The 22,496-nt window shown below is 41.1% G+C and overlaps 1 protein-coding gene across 2 annotated transcripts in view; it reads right to left on the minus strand.

Moving 5' to 3' along the window:
* Positions 1 to 206: 206 nt before the first annotated feature.
* znf618 (zinc finger protein 618) overlaps positions 207 to 22,496 on the minus strand; it is a 65,683-nt gene continuing 43,393 nt past the window's right edge. The window contains exons 7-13 of one of the 2 annotated variants that reach the window (XM_015367161.2): positions 21,393 to 21,482; positions 17,429 to 17,521; positions 16,390 to 16,467; positions 13,585 to 13,629; positions 11,902 to 11,979; positions 11,230 to 11,337; positions 207 to 10,302 (exon numbers count right to left, since the gene is read on the minus strand). In XM_015367161.2, coding sequence (XP_015222647.1) covers positions 8,804 to 10,302; positions 11,230 to 11,337; positions 11,902 to 11,979; positions 13,585 to 13,629; positions 16,390 to 16,467; positions 17,429 to 17,521; positions 21,393 to 21,482 — 1,991 coding nt within the window. In that variant the 3' untranslated portion in view covers positions 207 to 8,803. The remainder of the gene's footprint in view (positions 10,303 to 11,229; positions 11,338 to 11,901; positions 11,980 to 13,584; positions 13,630 to 16,389; positions 16,468 to 17,428; positions 17,522 to 21,392; positions 21,483 to 22,496) is intronic. The other variant, XM_015367162.2, reaches the window with a different exon arrangement.

Genomic DNA, 22,496 nt, shown 5'->3' on the forward strand with positions numbered 1-22,496 from the left:
GCAGGTGTAGGGGTGTTCTTGGGATTATCACACTCCAGTGAATCTACTCTGTGCAAGGGGACTATAAGTGTGCTTTGATGGACAGGTCCTTCCACATTATTTACATACTCGTCTACAAAACAGAAAGCAATGAGAAAAAACATGGGGCATCGTTACTTCCTTGACACAAGGTAAAGGACAAAACACAAAGCATAAAGACAAAGCAGTCATTGTTCAGCTAGTTTATTAACACAGCACATACTACATTAGATAATATTTCTTTAATACGTCGTACAGCGCTGTGAACTCCAAACATTCAGAAACATGAATCGAATGCTATCGTCAGCAATTTATAAAAATAGTGTCGCTAAAAAAGTATAAATTAAAACTACTAATCATTAAGAAATATTAAATACATAAAACTTATGAGGAATAAGAAAAATATCTGTCAGGACCAGTAGAAAATACGGCCCTAGAAAGTGTATAGTTTGTTGCTAGATGAAGACTTTCTAAAGGTATTCAGAGATTGCTTTGTATTGTCTAAGTCTAACACAAAAGGAGGCAAAAGAAACATGGAGCAATATTAGTAAGTCATAAATAAAATGGATGCAAACAGGAATATACACTTTTTCCAAATAGGAAAGACTTATGAAAACTGTAACTGAGATGGCAACAGGAGATTAAGATCTTGATTCACTACATATATACAAAGTATTACACTGTTTAACACACAGACCTCCCCTGACACACACCCAAACAAAAACAAAAAAATAAAACCAACAAAATAACTATTTGGCTTGTTTTTAGCTATATTAAATTGTGTCTTCTACAAAGAACTTAAAGCCACAGGAAATTTAAAACTTTTATTTCCATTTCATATATGATGCTCTATAACAGTGTCTACCTTGCACTTATTTTTAAATCTAAACTTTTAAAATCATTTTAAAAAGAGGTACAGTACAGAACAAGACTGCTCAGAGAAATCAAGTCTTCCTGATTTCGACAACAGTAGCTCCCTCTGGTGGAGTAAAACAGCAGTTCAGTTTCTATGTACATGCCACAGCCTTCTTACCCATCCAAGGAAAAATAAAAAAGATCCTAACAGTGTAGTCTTAATGTTCAGCTTCAATTGTAAGATAAACTGCATGCATCTTTATACAAGCACTAGCAATTTTAAATGTCTGCTACCAGACTGAAAATAGCAGCTCCAAAAGCTTTGCCTAGACTATGCTTCAAAGTGGTTATTGTTATCAGCATCTTTCTTCACAGCTGCCAAGGCTACATCTGAAGAATGAACACAGCAGGTAGAGGGAATGATTAATTGTACTTGGCTTCAATGAGATCCTGAGCTCTTACAGTAAAATGGCACAGCCTTCGGTTTGAATAAACACCCATACCTTAAAGGAGAGTACACCAACACAGATAGGCAAATAAATTAAAAATAATAAGGTATATTGAGTTTGAAATTGATTTCAAATGAATCCTGTACAAAACAGATCATTGCTTAAATATTTTTGCACTTGTGTGATAAAAACATCCTTCTGCACACCAGTATCATGCTTCTAAAGCAGCACATCAGCTTCCAGATGGTATTGGTTATTGAGGTGTAAAAGCACCACCGACAGTCACTGTAGAAAAGTGATAAGAAACTGTGGAGAACCAAAGACTAAGTGTGAAACAAATACAGGACAAACAGAATATAATAGTTTCTGAAGGCCTAAATAGAAGCTGATACTGACACAAATACATAGTCTTTCCAAAATGGTGTGGCAAATGCACATTAAAGAACACACATGGGTCAAGACTGGGAAGAACACCTTTCCATTCTGAGAAATCTGCCCTACCCTGGCAAAATATAGGTGAGGTTAATGCAGAGCAGTATTCAAATACTGGAAAAGACCAGCATGAGGAATTTTTTGGACCACAGGAATGAGGAAGACTCCAGAGTACTAGGTTAATCAGGATAGTCTGCAGGGAGTGCACAACAATAGCCTGCACAAGTTCATTGAGGTTTATTGTGCACAATGTTCAGCCCAAAGAAGTGTTCTGTCACCACAATCAATAGCCATTCTTTCCTAATTCATATCAATCCTGTCCTGTGTATAAACACACGCTTTGTGCTATGCCAGTTGGGAATGTAGTTTGGTTTCTAATACAAAACTTGTCAGAACTTGCCAAAAGCCAAAACTTGTCTGAGACTTAAGTGAAAAGCAATAATAGTTTGCACTTGGAAGCAGGACCACATGACTAACATGACCAGAATGTACTGGGTTCACCAGTGTAGTTTGAGACACTTCAGGATCTTAAAATTGCCCTTAAATTAAAAGAAACGAATTTTTAAAACCAGCATTACACTGTTTTCCAAGACTAATATTAACTAGTTTATGCCCATTAAATTAAATTTAAATTGAGCACTACCCCTGCCATCAATCAGACTGAACAGCTGAGAGGTGTTTTTGTTCACAAGGACAAATGGGATTCTTAACAAAAATCTAAGTATGTTATTATAATGTTCAAAATACTAAATTGCAATATATTTAGAATGTGACTGGGAAAACAATGCAAAATAATCTTCAGGAAATGGTTAAGTACTAAACTACTATTTCACTTAGATGGACACTAAGAAAGAAATCAGAAACATGTCTCAGGCAGTGGAAGGACAAAGCTCTGAATTAAACAGTGTCAGTGCAGAAAAGGCAAAGGTGTTTTGGTTACTAGAGGCACCCAGGATTAATAAATCATCAGGGCTCAATGGTACGGTATCAATTGCACTCAAGGAATCGAAATGTTAACAAGAAGTCATTAACAGAAGTCTGGAAACAACCTGCTAAAACAGGGTAGGATCCAAGGACTGAAGAATTGCTCATGTACTACCCATTCATTAGAAGGGTGACAGAACTAAACCAAGTAATTATACACCCATAATACAGGCCAATTATAGATTTTTATGACATAAAGAGTCATGGTAATTATTAGAACTAAATCAGACAATCACTTATTCAGAAATCAGATACTCAAGCATAGTCAGCATGGATTTAGAAACGGTCTTGCATAACCATCGTGTTTGAGATCCTTGAACAAGGAACTAGAGTAACAGATATACACTACATAGAGCATCTGATCTGGTATATTTAGTTTTTCGAATGCTTTTGTTCATAGTTCACCATAACAGATGATTTCCGTGTGTTCAGATTGAATGACAGAAAGTACAGAAAAGGAGTAAATGCTCATATCTGGGTGACGGAATCAGTGGGACCACTCCTCTTCAAAACTCATACCAACGATCTGGATTGTTCTGCAAGCTGGTAGATGCCACCACAGTAGCAGGGTTTGAAAAATAAGATGAGATTCAGAAATATTTAGATCCAATTAAGGACTGGGCAAACAGCTGGTTGTTGATTTTAACTGCAGGGTTTTACATACAAGTAGAACAAACAAATTGTAAACACAAAATGGGAAGCTGGAGAGGCTACTTATGATAAAGGCTTAGGTGTTTATGCTGAAACATCATTTGCATCTTCATGACAATGTGGAAAGAATTAAAAGATAATGTTAGAACACATAGTTAAGGTCCTATGATTTAAAGGGTTGTTATGTTAAAGTAGGATAATGCCCTAACAAGGCCTCATGTAGAACATTGTGTACAATTTTGGTCATTATGTTGCAGAATATATAAGTCTCCTCAGAATCAATCCAGAGAAGAGAAACCAGATCCATTCTGAGGTTTAAGGGAATGTCCTACACTGAGCACGGAACATTGCAAGGTTTTAAGAAACTTATTCAAAATGCTCAAGGGCACTGACAAAATGAACACAGCATACTTCTTCAAGACAAACTGTGAAACACAAACCCTAGGACAATAAGTGGAGACTAAATGGAAGTGCATTTAAAACAGAAAGCAGGCACTTCTTTATACAAATGGTTATAAAAGTGTGGAACGTGCTATCTAAACATGCTGCTGAAGCCAATATCCTGGCTTCTTTCCAGAAACAGCTGAATGGAACCTTGGATCAATTAGCAATATCAAATGGGTTTGATTGGTCAAAGGAACACTTCACCTGTGTAACGTTTCTCATTTTATCATAAACATCAGTATATAGTATTTATGAACGTTTTTCATATTTTTCTGCAGTAGAGAATATGGCAAAGGTGTAATGCTTAATTGAAAAGTAATTATACTTTAGGCAATTAAAAAACACTCATCCAGTCTCAAAGTGTTCCAGTGAAGCAGGAGTCACTTGGAAACTCCAGATTTCTGAAGCTGTAAGCAGTATTGAACATAGTAATGCAAATCACAATCACATATTTGTGCAGAAGTAGCAGTGTTCTTTAACTTTTAACTGCTAAAAAAATAGTGAAGTGAAGTTTAGTCTTACAGATATTTCCTCATATTACCATTCTTAGGAAAATGTCTATTCCTGCTTCCAGAGAAACTCGGTGCTTTAAAGAAAGAACAACATGGCTCAAACCACACATCTAGCTCAGTGTAAATTCAGTTATATTCTGTATCTGCTACTCAAAAACAATCACAACCAAAAAGATATCCTTGAGTATAAACTCTCTTTTTGCTCAATCTGCAGTTGAAAACATGCAAAATGATAACAGGTCTCTGGCTACAACCTTAAATAAATTATTAGTTTAAAATAAAATAAATTAAGGTGGATGCTTGTCAACTTTGTATACACGACGAGTGAATGCTACAACAAAGGCTACACTTACCCTTTAAGAATCCCCTTTTAATAAGTTTATCACCACCTCTTTTGGAACAAAACAGTTTGAGGAGCTACAGCAGCACAGACCGAATCATCAGCAGTACAGAATTCTCTATCCATTTACCATTTAATTATAATTATACCATTTAAGTATCTAAGTGCAGTTAAAGGATACACCCTCTTCATTTTCTAGGAAGTCTGCTCTGCAAAATGAAACTATCATTTGGTATCAACCAAACTTGTTCTACAGAAGAAGCAAATAACAGAGATGTGCACATGATCCCACACAAAGGCATGAAGAAACATACCCACATAGAATGGGCCTTCCTTTCAGCAATCTGACAAATTAGTGAAAAAAACTCCAGTGAGTATAGAATGTAAGATTAAAGATATCTGCACAAAAAATGGAAACACCAATTGTAAAGTCAGTTAATAAGGGGTTTGGCCACCACATGCAGACAGTGTGGCAACGATTCTACCAGTGTCTTGAATTCTACAGAATTCCAGGATCGCGGCACATCAACAAGAGATGTTCCAGAATATCCTATTAATCTAATTAATCTGGTGACCGGAAAGGTCTTGGTATGTGGATTACGCCAGTCAAACCTCTTGGTGACCACATGTTTCCTATGGATGTTGACATTGCCATCCTGGAGGATACCCTGCGGGAAGGCAAGAAATGAGGCAACAAAGGGTGAACTCGGTACCAGTAAGTAGTGATTCACATTGACTTTGCCTTCTGAAGGAATGAGTGCACCCAAACAATGCCAGGACAATGCAACCCACACCATTACAGACCCACCAGAACCCTTCCATTGGAGCCGAGCACAGAGGGCCAAAGTTTGTTGTCCGTTTGTCAAGAACATGATGAAGGGGGATTTATCATAACACTTCTTCACTACTCAGTAGTCCACGGGCTGTGTGCTTTGTACCATTGGGACTCACAAATGTGCCCCGCTGGTGTGATAGGCATTTTGTGCCACGGAACTGTGGTATCCCTTTGTGGAGTTGTCAGATGGACATTGTTGTTGAAGCTTGCCGCCTGCTGCATCCCCGGCCTGAAGTTTGCACCCAGTTAAGGAGCTGCTCATCCGTTTTGCATTGCATTTAGAACTAATGCACAGATGTCACAGTCCTGGACAGTGTGCTTCCTTCCAAAGTTGCCCTTTGCTGATGACGCTTTTCCCTTGGAGATCCATGCCGACATCACCTCAGACACTATTGTTCATGAAACATCAGCAATCCGAGATTTCCTGGTTCCTAAAATCTCCTACCAAATATACCCCAACTATCAGCCTCTTTACTGAGATGTCCTCTTGCAACCACAATTATTGACAAGCAAGTTAGCTCAGTATTTTTATACATGACCCTTTGCATACTGGGCTGTTATCTGCTTAAGTAACACATGGGTGACACCTACTGGCTGCCCTTGTTTTCAATATACTTAGTTTTCTTCATTTATCTAGGTGTTTCCATTTTTTGTCAACTGCAGTATCTGTACATCATGGTGATGGCCATCTTATGTTCAATGAAGGTCCAGATGGTTCCTCCTAGATTTCGGCTGTAGAGTGTTTTTTTTTTTTGCCTTCAACCTAGAATCTTAAAGCTGTCACTACTCCTGACATTGAGCAGGAGCTACAGTATATTCACAGCTCTGTCATGTCTGTTTCGCCAGTCAACGAGGTTAGAATGTACTAGGCAGTGTAACTGAGGTCATGCTGAAATTATTCTGAAAGTATTTGCCTCCTACTATAAAAATAAGCACTTTGTTTATTGTACAATTTTTTAATAACAGCTATAAAATAAAAAACATCTCTGGTGGCTACTGTACCTGCTGTACAGTATGTGTGTTAATTAAGACTAACAAGAAAACGTTTTTTTTTTACGTTGTATTGTAATGTATTTTGCAATTAATTACTTGGGAGCTAAAAAAAATCTGTACAGCGTCATTTCTTCATATCCAATTAAAAAAAAAAGAAAATTACTGTGTTAAATATACCAACAGTCTTAAGGTCAAACACAGAAATCTCTCCTTAGCAGCAGGCTTGGATATGAGTACTGAAGCAACAGGGAAGAGGGGAGAGACCTCTTAAAATTGTGGAAGAATAAACAATAGTGGCTCTGGAGTCAATGTGGAAAAGGGGAGAAACACGGGAAAAGTTGGGATAAATGAAAAAAAGTTTAGTACAATAAAACAAAACTACATGAAGCAAGGAATACTAGGAACGCAGTTAAAAACTTGCTTGCTCTAACCCTTGCTCTAAAGGAAATCAACATGCAACATTCTCTAGCAATGTATATTTCTTGTTCAATGTTAAATATACAGTACAGTATATCTGCAGGGTGACTTCATTTCTGCTTCAGTAAAATCCACTCCAGAGGACGTCAGTGAAAAAGCTTCAAGGTGCAAATCTAGCAAAAGTCAACATTTACAGAAAAGAGACGCAACATAAATATTGTCTTGTTCACTTACACAGTGAGCTAAACAGTTCAAAAGTCTCAGCTAAAATTAATTATGAATTAATTATTATTATTATTATGTCTAATCACAACTGAAGAGATACAAAGGATGACATTCTGTTTTTCCCAATTTTTTTCAACTAATGTCAGGGGAACTGCTCAATCAAGGAAGACTTTAAATCTTTAGAAGTACAAAATAAGTAAAAGTAGTTCAGGTGGGTAGCTGCGTCAGCATGTGTAGGCTGCAAAGGTGTATTCCATGCTGAAAAGAGAAGAAAGAAAACACAAAGTTTTCACACAGGCTCCACAGCCGAAACGTTGTTTTCCTTCTTCTCCATTCATCATGGAATACACCTATTACTTGTTCCCTCATAAGTAAAAGTAGCCTGTCCTAAATTTAGAAGCGGGATACACAGTTTGAAAATGCAGTCATTTTAAAAATAAAGATTTGGAACTCTAAAATCCTAACTTGTCAAATAGCTTGTTCATGGGTGACTCTGACAAAAAAAAGAGCTATTTAAACAGAAAGAAAGCACAATGGCACACAAGTATACGACCCCATCTTGAGAAGACGAAAAGGATAAAACATTCTTCTGAAAACAGACCCTCTTTTGAAGACAGGTGCTGTCAGGGCCCATAGAGAAACCACACATGTTTTGGCTCTATACAGTAGCAAAAAATTATAGGACATGAGATCCTGTAACAAGGTATTCTCATACTGGGCTTCTGAGCACTGGGCAGGTTTTAGGGCATGGAGTGTAGTCACATTTGAGGAGCACGTGTCTCCTACAGTACTTTCCATATATTGCCTGCTTGTCATTTTCATTTGGGCATTCTCCTGACAGAACATCTTAGAAATGCAGGTACATCAGGAGAGCTGTATAAAGGAAGAACAATCAACTCTATAACAAGAGTCAGCATTTACAGAAAAGTGTATTTCCAAGTAGAAACTATTCCCATTAAGTTTTCTTAAAACAAAAAGCTCATAAAATGCACTAGATATCTGAAGAGCTAAAAGATTGGAATAAGAGCAAAAGAGCCCCTCTATTGTTGATAAGGTGAATTTTACACTGTTGGGCAAAAGACAAAGCCCACGACAAAGATGAATTCACTGGAAGTGACTGGAAATGCAGAATTATATCAAGGAATTTCAAAGCCATTTGACCATAAATCAATAACAGAAACTAAAAAAAAATAACATTAAAGACATTCTGGAGATGAGCAGTGAAGTGCTTCCTAGTGTTTTAAGTTTTGGTCTTAATACTAAATTAACATTTTAAAGCTTAAAAACAATTCTAGTCTCCTCAATCGGCTTGAAGAAAAGGAAAAAGAAGGCAACCATAAAATTGACTTGTACTGCACTGAAACAAATCAGGTCCAGCCATACACAACTTTGCAACTTACAATACGATCAGAACAAGAATTCTGGTACATTACCAGACAGCAGCTTGGACTTTACCGAGTGAGACTGCATTTAATTATGCGACATCCAAATAAAAATAAACAAGTTGAACAAGTTGAACTTCCAGGTGTGGGGCCCTTGTTCCTTTATTGTGGGGTTTTCTGTGTCCCTGGCCTCCTATCGGTTTAGCACCTTGCTTTGTATTAAAAAAAAAGGATTTTGGATCTCTGATTTCCAATGCATCTCGATTTCAAGGCATGTTAGACTTTAAAAAGAGAAGTTTATTCATTTCTTCTGGGGTCACCTGTCTTCTCTTCTTCAGAGAAAGCGTTTGCTCACACATGCTAATGGATTCACTCCTGGCTCCCACCGCAGGCACCGAGAGGAGCCACAGAGCCAGCCTGGCCAGTTTGGGATACTTCTCGGTGACGGAGGACCAGTACTGGAAGAGATCCGGAGTGGCATGGAACAGGGGCTCAGCCAGATACTGGTAGACTTCATTCTTCACCTGCTGTTCGTCGCCTCCCTGAGCTTTGACATTATTGCTCGCAAGCCGGGCTTTCTTCCCCACTGGTGCCTCGGAGTCGCCTTCCTCCCCCGCTGCGTCCCGGATCTCCGCCATGATCTCGCACACTTTGCCGATGATCTCCTCGTGCTGGTACGAGGGAACGGGCCTCAGTTTCAGCTGCGGGTCCAGGATCATGGCCACCTTGTGGGCCCGCTCCACTTTGAAGTTCTCCTTGAGGGCTTCCAGGAAGAAGTGGCAGAGCTTGCTCACAGCGCTGACGTCGTTGGCCTTGGTGGTGAAGAGCTTCTCCAGGCGCACGTAGGTGGGCAGCACCAGCTGCAGAGTGGGCTTCTTCTCGCAGCTCAGCTCCACGACTGCCTGTTTGATGGGAGTCAGGATGGCCGCCAGGTTGCTCAGCAGGTGCTTGTTCAAGCTCTGGAGGGGGGCCGTCTTTCTGGCCCTGCTGTAGAACTCGCAGATCTGCTCGTAGCGCTCGTTCACCAGCAGCAGCGACTCAGTGAGGGAGTCCCAGCAGGGAGGCAACAGCACCTCCTGCAGAGAGCCAAAGGTCTCTCGGGAGAAGCCGGCAGAACCCGCCATGTCCTTGCAGGTGATCAACAGATCTGCAACTTCGTGCAGTCCCCGGGCCTGCAGGCTCCTCTTATTGAGCACGCTCTGGACCACCGCGTTCAGGGAGCAGGCCACGCAACGCAGGCACATGCCGGCCTTGGAGAACGGCGTGGAGGCCACTCTAGAGTCCGTCACGTAGATGGTCCGAATCTCCGACATGACGAACTCCGACAGGACGTTCTGCACCCAGTGGTGGACCTGATCCCCGCCTTCCCTCAAGTCTACCTCCTTGACGCCCAGCACGTAGCGCCTCATGCGGGTGCCCTCCACCTGGTAGGCCGTCAGCACGTAACAGGAGTCGGCCCCCACGCTCTGAGAGTGGCACGTCACTCCGATGCCCAGGCAGGAGTTGGAGCCGAGGGCGCAGGTCACCTTCACCTTCACCTGGTTGTACATGCGGGGCAGCTGCTTCAGGGCCAGGGTGTTCATGTCTCCCAGGACGTCGCGCACGGAGAAGGCCCCGTGCCGCGCCCCCGTGTCCACCAGGGTCTGCGCCAGCTTCATGAAGTCCTTCCCGTTCAGGATGCTGAGCGCCCCGAGGTCGGCGTACATCACTTTCAGGAGTCTCTCTGCAACCTGCTGCCTCTCCTTCTCAGGTAAGACGCTGTTGGCTGCGCCGGAGAGAAAAGAGAAGGGAATGAGTGGCGGCAAGAAGAACTGACCAGGCAAGCTGAAGAAAACGGTCTGGAAATGGAGGGTAGACCCCGAGACAAAAAGTGTTATTCAAGAGACCTTGGTGCCCAACAATGTTTTTTACTTTTGAGAAGAACATAAGATTTCTTAAAAATGAGAAGGCGGCACTGAAAAGGGAGTGATCTAAGTTTAAATGAAAAAAAAAACATTCAGTGTATAATGTGTTCAAGAAGAGCAAGATGCCCCCCTTCCAAGTGTAGTGGTGGGCTTTTTATGGTTGGAGATTTGGAAAGAGTAGTATTCCCAGCATCTTCACTCTACTGTACCTGTCCTTGCTGGTGTGCTGTGGAGTAGGCTAGTCCTACAACGGCACCCAGCCACACTTGTCCCACCTGTCAGTCAGGCTGGTTCCTGCAGAAAACGGATTCGGACAGGAAGCGTGCTACACATGAGGATAATCACTTCCTCCCGTGTGTTCTGGGGAAGCAGGCCATTTAAGGTCTGACTGAGCAGTGCTCCTTTTTCCTTGATCAGATGTTACTACTGAGCCTTGCAAGTTCCGAGTTCCGTTTCCCCGACTCCTTGCTTGCTCTTTGGGTGGTTTCTCTACCCTGCAGTGCTTTTGACCATCACCTCTTGGATCTTCCTGTGCTACACACTTTTATATATCACCTGTGCTAGGAACTTTTGTGCTTTGTCCCGACCTTGGCTTGTGGATTTCTGTTCTGTGCTTTTTTGCGTAGACTTTGGACCCTTGCCTACTAAGACCATGATCCTGGACTGCTTGTTTTTTCGCTCACCTTGCTGCCCGAGTTCATTTACAACCCTCGGATCGCTGTTTTACAGAACCTTAAAGAGAGGTACATTACGAACTCCGCTCCCAAGGCCAAATACGCGGTACTTACAATTCGTGGTGTGATTTCTCTGAGCTGGGGGTTTCCAAAGCTTTTCCTGAGCTGCTGGGGCAGGAGAGGATTTGGGCTGTTCCACTTTGATGCGATTTTCATTGTCCGCTGCCATCATAAAACAAGAGCAAAGCACAGAAATGTGGTGAATGAGCCATGATAGACTGGATGCCCTCCACACAAACAGTACCGCACAGCCTCAAAATAACACTGTTCAGCTGAGATGCTAGTCTTCCCTGACATTCTTGTGCACCAGCACTGTACAACTACAAACAAAACCTCTTTTCACACTATTGGCAAGTCTGATATTCTCACGCTTTCAAATAGACTAAGCTTCATCTAACTTCGTTACCTATTATTACACGTACTTGTCTTACTATGGTGGAGGCCCACCTAGCCTGACTGGTATTTAGAAGTTAATGGATCAAAGGATCTCCTCCAGCCATTTCTTGAAAGAATCCAAGGTTTTGGCTTCAACAACATGGCTGGGTATCTTGTTCCATACGGACTAAAATACCCATTTGCCCCGAGCGCTTCCCAGCCACCGTAGAGCCAATCACAGCCCACCACCGTTCCACAGCCCGTGAAAGTGGCGAGGTCATTCTTATGATCAATCCAGAATTTCTTATCACCTCTTGCTGATCATTATTCGTCTTACTCCACAGCACTCACCTGCATGGGACTGCATGTGCTCCAGCAGGTTGTTGTAAAACTGAAACTGAATGCCACAGGCTCCGCACGTGTACGGTTCTGAAACACAGCACAGAGATCCGCTCAGTCTAAGGCAGAAAGCCAAGCTCTGTCCACACTGGACTTGACGCAATGAGCGGTCACAGGCAGGGATGTGACAAAGTGAAGCCGTACTATAGATCGGCACCCCCGGCACGGGCAACGCCAATCTGACGCACAGACAGAAGTAGAGCTGGTTCTGTTTTGGTTAATACCAGGGGAAAGAGCTATTTCAGCAGCCATCATTACAAAACCAAAGAACAAGGAAGGCATGATGGGAGATTAATTCAAAGAAGTGACTATAAACGAAATTTGTACACAAATTGTAATAAACAAAGTGCAAGCTTTTGTTCATACAGAGTCCAAGAAGTTATTACAGTGAACGCATAATACTTAGAAATCTTGCATAAAATTAGTAGCTATTATTTGCACTGCTTTAGATTTTATATGCTTCAAGAGCTGACACTTTGTTTTGTTTTTGCATTGCATCTTTTTCGCCCTGGTAGGAATAGCAGACTGATGGTTTCGCCCTGTAAAGAACCTCAATACAAAACTGCGTTCTGGGGCACAGATCGCAGAAGGCTGATCCAGCCTTTCCTGCTCTTATTTCTGAATCCCCAATTGTTTCCCACGCTACCCAGGTGTGCACATGAACTCAGCTCATTATGAGAACACCTCTTTGACTGAAAACAGAATTAGGGTGGCACATTTTATACCATTTTACAGGCTGCGAGCCCCACAAAGTCAACAGAAGAGTATGCATTGACTGAGGGAGAAGGGGGAATTCATGATTTCACAGACAACTCTTAGGGGTCACAAGCTCAGTGAACCCCATTAACGATAATCCAAGAGCTCAGCACATACTCCAAATGGGCTAACTCCTTAAAAGGTTGAGACACTCAGAAGCTCCCTAATCGGCCATGTTGTGAAGGCTGCTACATGTTCTGTAATTGTTGCATACAAACTGTAGACCCATGTGCAGTTTAATCACAGGAAGCAAATATTAAGACTGCATCACTGTTGTTATCCAAAAAGCTCTCTTTATAAAAAAAAATAATTTCTGAGAACTGCCTCTTGTCATTAAAGGATTCCTGTTAGAAATATGGTGACTGTCTACCAAAAATTGCATCTCTCAATTTTTTTAACAAGCTCAGCAATATTTTCAATCCTTCTGTCAACTTTCACAGTCATAGAGACCTACAAACTGCAGCCATACTGGTTTCACAATGCAAACATTTCAGGCGTACCCCGGCAGATCGCAAAACTACATAACATATAGTGAAAGACTATCAGAAGACCTGGCAGGTACTTGGCATCAATATGTGCAAGCATTAAGGTAGTAGGGAAAGCTACCTTGAAGATTTGACCAGTCAGAGATCTCCGAGATAAAGAAAACGGGCATCTCTGAACTGAACATAAAGTTCTTTAACTGTCCCCACAGATCACAACGTTTTTGCAGAAGTCTGCACCTTGGTGATCTGTCAGTGTCCTGGCCAGCAAATGCACACTGACCTTTGAGATCCCCTTTCTCTCATGAAGAATAAACAGCACACTTTGTTCAGAGACTGGTCACCATGGAAGACAAGAACAGAAACAAGTTATTTTTTTATTAAGTAACCTACTTACTTTGTAGGAGTGGAAAAGGGCTGGAGACCACAGGACTTGTCCCACCTGTGGGAGATAAGATTCATTTACCGTATAGGAAATGGCAGGCCGAATGAGGATTCCCATATACTAAACAAATGGAAATCTGTTCAGTCATTTCAAGAGCTGGTTAGAAAACTCCTCGTTTAGTCTCCATCAATGTTACTGTTCCACCTGACAGCTAGACCATTCCTTTGCAGTGTACAAAAGCAGTGTTGTGTGCAAGCAGTGTTAGTAGCAGGGAAGAATCTTCCTCAGAGGACTGCAAAACACTCAGAACTGAGGATTCTTATTCTATACAGATCGCCGGCTCATTATTTTAAGCATCGTTGCAGGGGTATGTACAAATTTTCAAAGAAGTTTAAACATTATAACATTTTGACCTTCTCAACAGAAACAAACAAGGGCCTGAATACAAATGGAGTCCTGTCTTCTTTTTCCTTCTTCTGCCTTTTAGAAATATCACTATTCGTAGGACATGAATGACAAAAGTGGGTATAGCTCTTGTAATATTTAAGCTAAGTAATATTTAATATGTCCCAGAATAGTTACGAATCACAACCTACTGAGCACATTTCCAACACCAAATTTTAACTAACTACCCTACTTACTAAAAGCATAGACTATAACACTATCTGGAGCTCAACTGAAAATGTCCCCAATGTCTTATGTGGTCTGCTTTTCAAGTTAATTCAGTCCCTAATTAGAGACACTTTTAATATCTTATGAATAACACAAAATGAATGGCAAAATAGTACTTGTTTAAAACTAATAAACACAAACACACATTAGCATATTTTCCTCCATTCCCGCTATTAAATTCCAAAAGACATGGAAACAACTGCACATCGAGACAGGTGTCTAGAATAGTTGAATCCATAACTGTCATATCTGTGATTCTCCGCATTTTCAATCCCATTTTATTTCATGACAGGAAAATGGAGTTTTGTTTTGCTTGTGCTGAGAGTATAGAAACGTCACATGAAAATCAAATTAAAAACACAATGTAAGCCATCTAAACAATTTTCTCTACTGTTCTATTCTGAGAAACCTGTCCAGGATAACTCGGATATGTGGAGGTAAAGTAAGATTTAATTCCATAAAGGTAATGAATTCTGCATGTTTATACAAGAGTGTGTTTATATTAGAAATAATACAAGTGACAGCAAAGAAATCCTATTGTAATGAAGCTGTCAAATATGAAATGAGAGAGACTGAACAGTAACTTGAGTAAGACATCCCATTTCTGCCAAGATTAAGAGTTTATCTTTTGTCCCCCAATTTGGGAGGTAAAACAAAATAATTGGAAGTCATGGGCTGAGATTTCAGTTCCAAACTGATGTGTCTTGGAAAATGTCAAAATTGGTTGGAATTTAAACATCCAGACATGCTTAACGAAAAACAACCCCCTACAAACACTATAGACCACAGATGTTTTGGATTTCTCCCCTGAAACAAAAGACAAGTACAGCAAATTCAATACAAAACTGACTTTAGAAACAACTGTACTGTAAACCCCTCACATTCTGAGTCTTGTGGTTCTGCATTTATCCTGACATTGCATTTCTTTCCCCGTAATTCTGGATTTGATTTCTCTCCTGATAGCAAAGCAACACACTGCCACAACCCTTGCCAGACCAGAGACTAGGAGGATGAATATTAAATCCCTGTTCTGTTAGTTCTGCTTCATCGCCTGGTTAACTTCATTACTGGGATACTGCCGAGCTGAGGCTCAGTTCAACCTCAGAAATAGCCACTCCTTGGGGTCTCAAGCCCCCTGCTCTAGGGCCTCTGGCCTCTGTCTTCAGGAAAAGGCAACATCATTTTATCGATTACTTTCACAAAGCCATTCTCACAGGTATGGAGTTGGTACCAATTGGAAAAGTAAATATTATAGTTGGGAGACTTGAGTAATTTCAATCTGTTACACGGCACCCTTTGGTCACAGTTGTTTATAGTCGTCCAATTTCTTGATCTGTATCCCTTGTTTGTTGCGGAGATATAAAGTTGACTATTGAAGCTCTAAAATGGAATTTAACAGTGCGGAACAGTGCTTATGAAACTGGACAAGAGGTCTGTAGAATATACATACTATATCTCAAAATATATCTCAGCAAGGTACATCCCTCCCCAATTCCCCTGGTAAAACTCTACTTTGGGGGAAAAAAGCATTGTCTAAGAGCAACAAAATGTCCAGTACCACAATAGGCATTAATGGAGAGCTGTTGTTTACAACAACGTAGAACTGCAAAACTGGCCGTTTTAAATTCCACATCCTGAAAATGACCTTTTGTGTATAAAAAAACATTTTATTTTCAAGATTTGGAAAAATTTGTGGAAACAGAAACTGCGCGCATTACCTACCCCTAAGCCTTTTCCCCGAAAGCCTGGTCAATGAAGGAACAGAATTCCTAGGAAGCCTATATTTTCAAACGAAACAATTCCAAAAAAACAGCGATACTAGACGTGTGGCTGCCACTTGCCTTTTCAACTATTCATCAGTTACCAAAACATTCTCCTCCCGCACAAGTTTCGCATTTATTTTTTTCCACAGAGAGTTTCTATTTGTTTTACGAATAAATAAAAGCAACACTGCGAGGAGAGCCGAGGTGGAAACTCCATGTCTGTCAGACATTTATGCGTTTTGGGCCTTTGTTGTGGTGCAAACTCCTGTTTGCAACACCGCCCTCCATCACATCATTGAACATTCCCCGAGTAGCCATTGTAATAAGACAAGGCCGGACCACCCAGGCAGGAGAGCAGTGGGCCGCACATGAAGTCACTCACCACTTGAATTGTGTGAGCTGTTGGTCTCCTCCACGTTGTTTTGCACTTTGCCTTCCATTTTTCGGCAAAAAGCACTTTCTGTAAAACAGGACGGAAAGACACGATTTAGAATCCCAACAGGAGCTCTGCGGGATCCGGAGAGCTACTGTACACACTCTGCTGGTTTTCATTTCAGCCTGGACCTCACTTAAATCCTAATATTTTAATTACTGGAAGAATAATAACCGACAACTCCAGAGTGACTGCAGCTCTCCAGGACCAGGGTTCCTCTCCAGGAGACCACTGTTGTAGGACCAGTAGGAACAGTGCTAAGTGACACATTACAGCTTTGTTCAAAGACTAATGGTAACAATGGGTACATATAATCACGCAGTAGTTCTCATCCCCAGTAAAATACATTCTTCTTGGTGAAACTTTCATTCCATAGAGATGGTGACCTACTTAAACGGTGCCAGACTTAAAATAGAACTGCATGGCAGTTGGTGGCACAAAGCAGTGGAGGGAGAGTGTGTGAACAGAGAAAGGACTTCAGAGCGCTGGCCCAGTGCTCTCAATTACAGCACCACGGCAACTTGAGGAGTCACGGTGAAATCAGCACTGTTGCAGACCAAAGCCCACCGGGCGTCCTGCGTTGAAGAGGAAGAACACACAACTGGGCAAAGGGGGGAAAAAATAATAAGAACATAACACTGTGCAAGTGCAGTTCAGTATGTAGAGGGACACTATGCCATCTGTGTCTAACAGCAACTGCCATGAGTAACACTCAGACGGAAAGCATAGACTAATGCTACAAAAGCAGGAAAAGACATTTTAAACACGGGAGAGAGCCCGATTTAAAACCCTGTTATTTACTTCTAGATCTGCAAATGCCCCTACTCATTAACATGTTTATTATTAACCCTCGGGCCATAGGATGCAGTGTGTTTGCAGTTGTGGCGAAAAGGTCGCCTTGAAAGCTATTTCTTGGCACCACCCACTCCAGTCAGCCTCACAGGGCTGTGCTTCTGTGGGCCATGAACCAGACCCCATTGTTCTTTACCTATTTGGTTGTGTTCTGTTTTTGGTGTGCCAAGCTTGATGCTGCCTGCTGGATGTTGTTGTGAACGAGGTGCTCGCATCTCAAGGGACCAACCTGCATAAATAACTTTGTCAATAAAGAATAATAATAATTCCTTACACTTATATAGCGCTTTTCTGGACACTCCACCAAAAAAGTGCTTTATGGGTAATGGGGAAATCCCACTAGTCCCACCAATGTGCAGCCCCAGCTTTATGATGTGACGGCAGCCAGAGTGCGCCAGTGAGCTCACCACACATCAGCTATCAGTGGGGAGGAGAACAGAAGGATGAAGCCAGTTCAGAGATCCGGATCATTAGGAGGCCATGATTGGTAAAAGCCAGTGGGAGATCTGGCCAGGAAGCCAGGGTTACACCCCTATTCTTTTCGAGAAACACCCTGGAATTTTTCATGACCACAGAGAGTCAGGATCTCGGTTTTATGTCTCATCCGAAGGACGACACCATTTTCTGTGACAGTGTCCTTGTCACTATACTGGGGCATAAGGACCCACACAGACCACAGGGTTAGCGCCCCCTACTGGTCCCTCTAATACCTCTTCCAGCAGCAACCTTAGTTTTTCCCAGGAGGTCTCCCATCCAGGTACTGACAAGGCTCACACCTGCTGAGCCTCAGTGGGATGTCAGTTGCAGGGTGCTGGCGAAGAAAGAAAGTGCCATTTCCCTGCTGAACTGCTGTTTACTGCAGTGAACAAGCACCCTGTGTCATTACTGTGTCACCTCATCACTCAGCATCAGAGCAAGAGGGAGGACCGACAGAACCTTTTTTTCAGTCGATCCCCCCCCTTAAACCGTCAAATCGCCTCAAAGGAAGGAGAATCTATTATTATGATGTTAATCCTTGTCTTTACCTCTATTTTCAATCTACATGTTGTTTGCAGTATCAGTGACTGATATTTGGAAAAAGCGTCTACCACAATCTGAAAACAAAGCCCAAACACATTCAATAGACGAACAGCTTTGATTAATCGGATATGTCTTTGTTGACCCATATTTGTTATATAGGAGCCAACTATGGACTTCTGTTACATAATAAAAGGGAAATAATAGGGTAGAATCCTTGAGGGTAGAATCCGGCAGTCACTGTTTAAACCCCAAAATACAGGTGACAAAATGATCACCCCAACACAGGGGTAGGCTTTCAAGCAGACCACGGTTTTCTAAACTAGGCACCCCTTTAATCTCTTTGTCTGTGAAATCTACAATCTGCTTTATCACCTAAAGAACACAAAATCCAAAGAAAATAAATTCTAAGATTCCTTTCCCTGCAACTCTGAAAGGAGGCAATCAAGGCAGATATTGCAAAAGTACTTGAAGCTAATGACCACATTCCTGCCTTCTATCCAACGCCCACATGTGATGGCACATTGTCTATGCAGGGAAATGTGAAATGAAGCATCTCTTTAACAACACCTTCAAATTGAATGCAATTTAATTCTGACTACTAAATCTTTTATGCAGGACTGCATTACCAGTTATAGAATAAGAAGGCCTTTCAATAACAGCTATTAAATCCATGAACATTCCAAAGGATTGTGGGTCTCACCGAGTCAGAGATTGAGTAAATCAATCAAAAGTCAAGTGGACTTTTGGAACTTGTTGAAAGCCCGCGTACACAATTGAATTCAAAAAGTATGTACAGGGCCGCTTTAAATTTGTTGAATCATTTGCATTAAATGAAGCTGTGAAAGATTCCTTTTTTTCCATTTGTGGATTCTTTACACGCAGCTCAAAAAATGTCTACCATTGGGTTTTTTAAAAGAAAATGACCATTATATCAATGTATTCATAATAAATATGGGTAAAGAAAAGGTTGTATTCATCTAAACATTATGAATAGTTAAATTAACAAAGATAGCTTGCAAATTCTTCTCAGAAAATGGAAAATCCATGTCCCTTTTCAAAACCTGTTCAGTATCTCCTTCGCTAGGTCAGTTGCATTCTGTAAGGACACAGTCAGACTGGAACTCAGGGGAAACTAAAAAGACAGGGTGATTTTCAGTCTTCGGCTATGTGTAAATAAACACTGTCTACAAGATCTTTCAGATACACATCCACATGGATTCATGGTGATGGATTTAGAGCTTGTCCCACTTTCTCAGGACTGGGTTCTGATCGGTAGCCAGCATAGACTTTTCCACTGATTGAGCACACTTCCATCATCACCTGAAGCCATGTGAAATTTAGACTATATATAGCATTTCTACATGCAATTTATACTCTGATGATCATTTTTACCCCAGGTAACACATTTCATTTACAGAGCATGGCACCATTTTGCATAACAGCTGTTGTGTTGGCTTTCCAGGACGACAGCCCTTAAAGACATGATTTTTCAGTGCCTTTCCAGCTACATAAACAAACACTACGCACATAACTTAATACATATTGCTACACTTCTAAACACTCAAAATGGTCAGATGAACTATATAAAAAAAATCACCACTGTAAGATTTCAGCCATCCTATAAACCATTTTATTTACAACAGCACACAGGGTTTACACTGTGGTTACGTGCTACAACCTGTTGATCCTAATTCCTCAAGTGTAACATTGTAACAAGCTGTGTAACAAACACAAGTGTGCATACACACAGGGTTACTCCAGCTGAAATGTTCAAACTTCCAGGCTTTGCCACCAGGGGGCATCACTTGTTCTGTGAAATGTCAGCTCTGCACAAAACAGCATCCAAGATAATGAAGGCTTTATCAGAAGTAAAGTCAAGAAAAAATATTAATGTATTTTGCATTTCTTATTATTATATATGCTAGTGTTGTTTCAATCGTTAGGCATTGTTAATTAGATGTTTTAAATGTTGGTTTCTGTCTTCCCTTCGGAGGGTGTTTAATGGCTTAGGTTACTGAAGGATTTGACTCCACATGCCTGAGAATTGCTGTGAAGCACCTCAATTCTAAGGTGTTTTCTGATAAGTGCTAATTGCTAAAATCCTTTGTCTACCACTCTTAATCAGTCACGCTGCTGGTCATGACTGTACTGTCCTGCATCACAACATTTAGGATCCAGTTATTTTCTGCATCAATCTGATTAAAATGGTTGAAAACTAGCCCCTCACCTACAGTATATCATGCTGTGATCTGAGTCAACCACAGCTGTGTGCTGAACCTCTGCATTCCACAGCCCTACTTACCTGGTCCCTCTTACATCACACAAGAAACAGAAAAGTTCATTTTGATATCACATCATCTGCAATTCTTAAACTCCTCCTCTACACACTTGTATTTAATATCCCTTATTGGGATGTTAAGTGATCCATAACCACAAGTTCAAGGAACACTGGCCATCTGGTATGAAAACATTCCGCTCACCTGGCTACCCATCAGATTTCTAATCACGTTCCAGACCCTTCTCCCAACATGTTACTCAGTCCACCTCCTACTCCCTGCTGGGAATTGGTCTATATGTAGCAAGTCAGCTTTGCTGACTCTGGCCTGCAAGTAACTCCTGCGTTCCAAAAGAATTACAACTGACGGATGTCTTTTGACGTGTTACACTTGGTTGAAGTCTCTGCAATATTGCTGCCAGAAACACATTATTTTTAATGAAACAAAAAGACATCTCTGCTCTCTGGTCTTGACAATTTTTATTTCCCTCAACCACTGTGATGTGTGTTCCCCTTAAAGGTCTGGTCAGTGCTGATGTTTTCTCTTACCAGTAACTGTAATCTGATTTTATTTTTAGGTTCATGGGAACTCATACACCTCTTCCAACTGGTTGAATTTAAAAATGGTTTGTAATGATTTATTTAATTGTTTATTAAGGTTCGTGTGAGCTTTAATACTGGTGAATTAAGTTCTACAGTATGTAACTTAAATCACTTGTATTTTTATTGTGCTCTTCTGGAACTGAATTCCACGTGCGGATCTTGAAAGCAAATGTTTTGTTAGACTTCAGTGAAAGCCACCTACTGATAGGTGCGTGCAGAGCTACATGTTCCTGGTAAGGATTGAAGTACTTGTACTGTTTTCCACAGAATTCGCAAACGTAATTCCCCGTTTCTGTGAAGAGAAGGAAAACAAAAACGAACTCTTAGTATAATGACTACATAAACTGTATACGAAAAACTACAAGAGAATGATCTGAGAATGTTAACACTTCCCACTTGTTTGGCACAGTCAGGTTTGCAGCTAAAATGTTAAAGCACAAACTTAAATGTCTTATAGAACAAGCTGAAATTTAACTGAGAACCCAAAAGAGATGGCTAACTGAGAGATGAGATGTGTTGCCTACTATTATAATTATTCCATGCGGATAGAGCTCATTCTGCAGTCCTGTTGTAACAGATATAATTAAGCTGTCCTCTGTGCTCCTGAGACCATACAGCACTTCATACTATATTTTCAACTGATTGAGGGACTGTATTAAAAAAAACAGATGGAGATTCCTGAGCCCATCCACTCTGGCATTTAGGGGTTGCAAGCTCTTGTACAATTTATACAGAAGAAACTAAAACACACACATTGTATTTGACTTAAAAGTCTTCTTTCCCTTCACAGTTATTCAAGGAAACAAGTCTGAAATATCCGAGCTGGCACCAGGCTCTGGATAAAAGCAGAAAAAAACCTAAAATGGATCAAGCTGCAATGCAAAAGGCGCTTTGCATGTTTCTCTTCACAAGACGCGCTATTGTGAAGCGTCCTTAGTATAGACCAGGTCTGTGTACAGAACAAGCAGATCACCTCAGAGTGCTCTGTTTTTAGACTGGGTCACGTGTGCAGACCCTTCTCACAGATAGCCTGTACAGAGCCTCAAGTCATGACCACTCATGTTCTAACCCCTCCAGAAGATAGACGACAACCAGAGCTTTCTTCTCCAGTGCCGATAACTTTGTGCTTTCTTAAGCTGCAGTCGTGCTGACAGAGATCCTTTGTTATATCCCCTGCTTCTTGCAGAAGTACAAAAACATGTACGGACATGAAGAGGAAGAAAACTGAAAATACACACGGCTAAGGCCTTGATCTCACTCTATAACTGTAGGGAAGGTTGCAGCTTCCCCATTGCCTGTACTGTGA

The sequence above is a fragment of the Lepisosteus oculatus genome, chromosome 24 (assembly GCF_040954835.1).
Source record: "Lepisosteus oculatus isolate fLepOcu1 chromosome 24, fLepOcu1.hap2, whole genome shotgun sequence".
NCBI classification, from domain to species: Eukaryota; Metazoa; Chordata; class Actinopteri; order Semionotiformes; family Lepisosteidae; genus Lepisosteus; species Lepisosteus oculatus.